The sequence below is a fragment of the Galleria mellonella genome, unplaced genomic scaffold (genome assembly GCF_026898425.1).
Source record: "Galleria mellonella isolate WM207_F2 unplaced genomic scaffold, CSIRO_AGI_GalMel_v1 utg132, whole genome shotgun sequence".
Classification (NCBI taxonomy): domain Eukaryota; kingdom Metazoa; phylum Arthropoda; class Insecta; order Lepidoptera; family Pyralidae; genus Galleria; species Galleria mellonella.
This window is the reverse complement of record NW_026441989.1, coordinates 1033982-1040286: the sequence shown is the minus strand read 5'-3', so window position 1 is coordinate 1040286 and position 6305 is coordinate 1033982. Positions and strand designations below refer to the sequence as shown.

Below are 6305 nucleotides of genomic sequence, written 5' to 3'. Positions count from 1 at the left end.
ATAGCGGATTCGAGGTCTATTGTCCAAGATTCTTTGTTAATGTGTTGAATATACACTAATACATACAATATACACTTTACACAATCTGTAATATACACTCATACATACATTCACAAATTTTAGGTTGTAAAGTCCTAAAAGTTATTCTGTTGTCCTCAGTATGTCTGTAGTAGTTGCAGTGAGTAGGTCATTTAGGTAAATGTTATTTGGAGTAATTTATCATGGGACGTGTTTTTGCAAAAGGTTCAAGAGAAATTGTGAGTTCTAAGAATTTTCGTCAATCGCGTACCGATAAAAGAAAAAAAAAAATGTTTTAAACCCGGAAACAGAGGTTAACCCAACATTGAGTACTAAACTTTAAAGGCGTTTTTTCTTAAAACTATGTTTTTAAAGTCGGTGACCACTGTCATTAAAAAATCACCTTGGATTTAAATAAAATTTATACAGCTTTTTTAAAACATTAAACTAGTGACTGATCGAAGAATTTTTTTTTCACAACTTCGATTATTTATGGATAATTTACTGCTGCTTTTATTAAAAAAAATCGAGAGTAAATTGTCAGAAGCACCTATTTTGTTTATTTTTAAAAAATAAACCTTTGAATAAGCACGAAATTAACTTTTTTTTTTTATTTGATAATTTCAGGTGAACTGTTGAGAAGTTATGATCACTGCAAAGGACTACACTTGGAACAAGGGCCGATACATACAACGATAACTTTTTATATAATTAATATTTTATGTTCAAATTTGGCTTAAATCTAATTGAGACATGACATACTGACATAATTTTGTTATAAAATAAATAAAATGACTTATATAAAAAAAAGTACTTGTTTCTTCGTGCTTCCGACTGGCCCTAAACCTTTATGTCCTATTCCATTCAAAATGCTACTTGTTTAATTAAAATATTGGCGAACAAATAAAGCACATTTGTTAATATTATTAAATATTTAAACATCTCATATTGACGATGGCCCCAAAAGCAATTTTAATTTAATTTAAACTCTTACTAAATAATAATCAAATTCTAAAAGAAAGCGGCAATAAAATAGGTCGAGTAATATGTAATATTAGGATAATAGATGCAAACACTTTTGTATTGTTATACTAAAAGACCAAGTAACTAACATGGCATATTGTTTATTCATATAAAAAAACGACGACTTACTACTACAGACTTAGCAATACTTATACATCTAAGTTAACGTAGGATCAAACAGTTTTTACAAGCAGACCCTATAAATTTAAAGTAAAAACCTACTATATAAAAGAAATATTAACAAGAATAACTAATTACAGATGTTTTATATATTAATTATGTATTATGAATGATTATAATGATTTATTATGTCGTTACTTTGGATTTTTTTATCTTAGCGAAACTATGAATATAGCAAAGCTAGGTGTGAAAGAGATAAAATACATATATATTTACCTCCTTATTCATAAAAACGTCAAACTTCTAATAAACCTATTTTAGCTTTTAAACTGTTTTGTCTCTTTCTTTTGTGCTAAATTCCCAGTTTGAATAAAAGTGACAAAACAGTGTAATAGTTAAAATAAGTTTGTAGGAAGTTTTAGTTTTTATGAATAAGTGGTAAGTGTATATTTTGTGCATAAATATAGGTAGATAGGTACAGTTATATTTAATACTATGTAAGGTAAATAATCGCATATTATAAAAAAAATCAGTACAAAATCGACTATTGATAACATAGATGTAACATAAACCAGTAGGTATAATGTATAATGCTTACGATGAAAAAGGGAATTTATACTGCTACTGATTTCATGGTAAATATGTTAGGAGTCCACATTTTAAATTAATTACTTTAATATGTAGGTCAATAATTAGACAGAGTATTTCCCTACCAATGTCTTGACAAAGCTGTCAACTTTTTAAAAATGGCGTGCAAATGTTATGACAATATTGTTTTTAAAATGGCGCGCATTTTTAATATCGTAATATACAAGGCTATTATGATTTTATATTGATGATTTTATCACTCAAACTGTATTTTTATTAGTTCTTTATTAATGTGTAACTTTAAGACTGTCGTACACTCTAACAAGAGATTGATTTTTTTTCTTTTAGCGGTATTCACCCCGATATTAGGGTATTTTGCCGATTGAATATTTAATATAAAAAATCGACTTGTGCCGGTAATTTGCTAGGCTGTATATTTGAAATCTCTATTTAGATGAAAATGATCAATACTATTTATTTTCTAAATATTTTACATTTTCTTGAGTAGGTATGTAATGTTTTTCTGTGTGCGAAATATTAGTTTTAAGAGGGATGTGAGCGACCTACATGACTAATTATAAATAATGATACTTATGCTTAATTATAAATAATTTGATATGCTTTATATTTACAAATGCGTATTACAAAGTGAATACATGATTTATATGGTTTTGATTCGAGTTAGCTAAATACAGTTATTACTGTTACTACAGTTAATAAAAATGTATAAATTTAGTAATACAGTGTTACATAATTTTATAATACAGTTTATAGGTAACTAATATGTAAAAGAATATACGTACGTACAGTTTTGATATTGTTCTGAGTATAAAATATTATATAATATGATATGGAGGTATTAACAATCGATTTAATGTTATTTAAGTGAATCCTCTGATAATCGATTTCCATTCAAATTTTCATAAAATATTCTCGAAGTATAGCAAAAATGTAATAGATTTATATAGTTATATCATAATACTTAAGTTACATATACAACATGATTATTTTAAAATATTAGCTTTATCTTTCATAATTTTAAAATTAAGGTAGGTACAATAAGGACGGGATCAATAATTAGATCTAATAAAATCTTAAAGAGTACATACGAGTACTTAATAGAATTATGATAAACTTTTTGTAAAAAAAACATGCATTGCTTTATCACAGTGTATAAAATATCAACATTACATAGGCATTTCAACATAAATATACTTAGCACCAGTTTCGACATAAAAGAACTGAGATACAATTATATTTCTACATATAGGTAGATATTACACAACTACAGTTTCCATAACATTTTTCTTGATATATTTTTAATTTATCCCCAATGTAGGTTTAGTATATAAACATATTATTTATAAGTATACTTAGTAGTAAGTATAAAATATAGTGATATAATTGATTTTTATCAATATAAATAGTAAGTATTAAATCAATTACATACACTACAGAATAAATGTCAATAAATGTAGTTCGTATAATAAAGAACTGTAATTCGTTACAGGAGTAGGCTAACTAGCAGTCTAAGATACATATTATATATACAGTTTAAAATGTACTACAAACAATCGAAGATATTGAGTAAAAAGAATTTGTGGTTGGTCATTAAACTAAATTGGACGAAATACTAGATGGCGCTAGTAACGAGACTTGTGGTGTTTGTTGATTATTTTGTTATTGTATCTTCAATTACAAAATAATCACGTTACAATTCGGGGCAAAACTTCTAATTTTGCGATTATTTTTTTTAGTGATCATCTACTCTGATCTAAAAAAAAATTAACAAGTCATGCATCCGCACGATATGTATTTCTATACTCTTTAGACGCTGCATCATTTCTTTTATAAAAGTACCCATGTAAATTACTGATAGAAAAAAAAAAAAACAAACAACTAAAAATTTAATATTCTACAGTCGTTTTCACTTTGGATACTTAGTAAATTTAAAATGTATTTGTAGTACATTTATAAACTCCATTATTACATCAAATGGATGAAACCTATGGGTCTACCATAAAAGCTAATTCCGGAGTTTCAAACCCGAATTTCGTGTACACACGTAGGTATATATCAAAATCGAGATTGTAGACAGATAATGGTGCAATGTTTTTTGACACAAACCCTACCATAAAGCATGTATGTTAAATGACTGTACCGTTTTATTTTAACCATAACATTTCTTTCCATATATTTCCTTTATAAAAAAAAAATAGGATTCCTAAAATAATTGCAATTATCTACCCGTACAAAGCTGAGACAGGTCGCTAGAAAGATATATGAAAATCTCAATGAAAACCTATATATGATGTTATCTTTAATAATATATATTTTGTATTCTTCTTTAATTTTTTCAAATTTCGCTCGACTTTGAAACTTTGGAATAATTTTCATGGTAAGTAGGCTGAGATGTCGACGTTGCATCATGATCTGTTCACGTGTAGCAATTGTCCTCGTCGGCGTGGTCCGAGCAGTCGATAGTGCCGTCGCAGAGCTGGGCGAGAGTAATGCACCTGCCGTCAACGCACCGCAGCTCGCCGCTGGGGCACGGCGACGCGTGCGCACTCATAGAGCCGGGATTGTTCTCTCCAGGGAGTTCTTCCTCGCTTTTGTTTACGGCGGTGCTATTTCTTTCGACGGATTCGCCCATTTCTTCTTGTGTTGCTTTCTGCAAATATGTACGTAATTTTTTTTATAAAAGATATATCTACAGGTTGCAATCTTTTTAGGGAAGTGTTGTGCCAGTGAACCTAAACATTTTTTATTAAAGTGGTTAAAAATAGGATCAAACAGTAAAAATTATAGCTTTCCATTTTACCTAACCGAAAATTATTATATGTAGAGTATATTATTAGAAAATTATAGATAAATGTTTAATCAAGGGGTTTCGATTTTATGATTCTAACTTAACGTAAGTTCTACAACAACTTATATTGTAGTATCGGTATTTTGCCAAGTTCCTAAGTGGTTTTTTAAAGGATTACTGAATACAGAGATAAATATTATCAATTTCTAAATATCTTTCGTGTTTTTTTATACCTGTTTAAATTTTATTTAGGAGACGTGGTCGATTCTACCCCTAAAAATTATTTAATACATTCTGTAATTTCAATAACAATAGCTGTTAAATGTTTAATTTTTAAATGAATTTGATAAATTAAGAAGTTTAAACTGTGAGCGTTCCAGCAGTTGTAATAATATTATTAAAAAAAAAACATCGAAAACTAACCCGCAACATCGTAGCGCCATTGATTACTCTTTCTAATTTATTAAGAGACTTGTCAAGGCGAGTGGATGTTGTTAAAGGTCCTTCTGGTTGCACAGGTGTATTGTCTTGAGGTGCATTCTGTATAAATCAGGTATGTTCTATAATAAGTTTAGTATTTAAAATGTTCTTTGTCGATCAAATAAAATATTGACATTTATTTAGGAAAAGAATTACCTAAATTTATTTTTACTTTTAGAATTCTTTAACATTGCTTTTGATATGTTCTAATATATTTTTATATATCGAATTTCTAAAAGATTTGCCAATTATAATGGAATATGGTTGGTACAGATGTTTGTTCTATGCTATTCTATTGTTACAAATATTAGAATAGTTCATTAAAAAAAAAATGTTTTTTAAAATATTTGAAATCTACGAAACAGACAAAAAATAAAACACAAACAAAAAATCATGGTCGTATTAAGGTTGTTTTGAAGGGAGCATGGCCTCATAAAAAAAGAGCATATGTACTTTCAATTATGTCTTTGCGAAGCTCGCTTCCTGGGGTAGGCACGGCTCACCTAGCACCGCTTTATATACGTCTACAATATAGGTACATAATTAAAAAAAAAACAATAAATAAATGTAACTGTACAAATGGTAGTGTTGAAAAAGCAGAATAAATCTACGTGATTTTGTGAATGTAACTCGTAAGTTAATTTGTAATTAATAGTTTTGTCTGATAATAAAATAATACAAAAAACTAACTGACCTTTGACATCTTATTGATCGATTTATCAACTCGTGTAACCACTGTGTGCTCCTCATCAGGTGGCGGTGGTGCACCACGAAGAATTCCTTTTTGTATGTTGAGTGGAGTCTTATCAAATAATTTCTTATTACTAGTATATTTCGGCTCTTTCTCAAACTCTACAAACAAGTCATCTACATTCACATCTTCTTCTGACTCCAGGGTCTCTGTTTCGGCTTTAGATTTAAGTTTCTCTGCGTTATTAGATTTTTCAGAATTATTAATTTTCTTTAGTGCTGGTGATTTTACGTTCTCTTCAATAGGCTTGTTCTGAGATGGTGACCGAAGTCCGGGGCGAGTGTATGGTGTTAAGCGTGAGGGCAGTGGACGCCTAGTGAAGTTCCTTTTCAAAGCGTTGGTGCTATCACTGGTGACGAGCAGTTCTTTGCTGCTGTCGTTTTCACCTATAACATTTATTGGTATATACGCATAATAGTACAATGTCTGTTGTTGTAAATATGACTACCTATGTACATTAACATATTTTTTGGTGAGATTCATAGGAATAGTATAGACTATACTTATTATATTCCC

General features: G+C 29.0%; 1 protein-coding gene across 5 annotated transcripts in view; it reads right to left on the bottom strand.

Annotated features, from left to right (window-relative positions):
• Positions 1-1122: 1122 nt before the first annotated feature.
• Positions 1123-6305, bottom strand: part of LOC113518285 (uncharacterized) — a 94890-nt gene continuing 89707 nt past the window's right edge. For 4 of the 5 annotated variants that reach the window (XM_026903131.3, XM_031913312.2, XM_031913313.2 and 1 more), the window contains 3 exons: positions 5733-6175; positions 4982-5098; positions 1123-4420 (listed from right to left, as the gene is read on the bottom strand). In XM_026903131.3, the coding sequence (XP_026758932.1) occupies positions 4187-4420; positions 4982-5098; positions 5733-6175 (794 nt within the window). In that variant the 3' untranslated portion in view covers positions 1123-4186. The remainder of the gene's footprint in view (positions 4421-4981; positions 5099-5732; positions 6176-6305) is intronic. The other variant, XM_031913315.2, reaches the window with a different exon arrangement.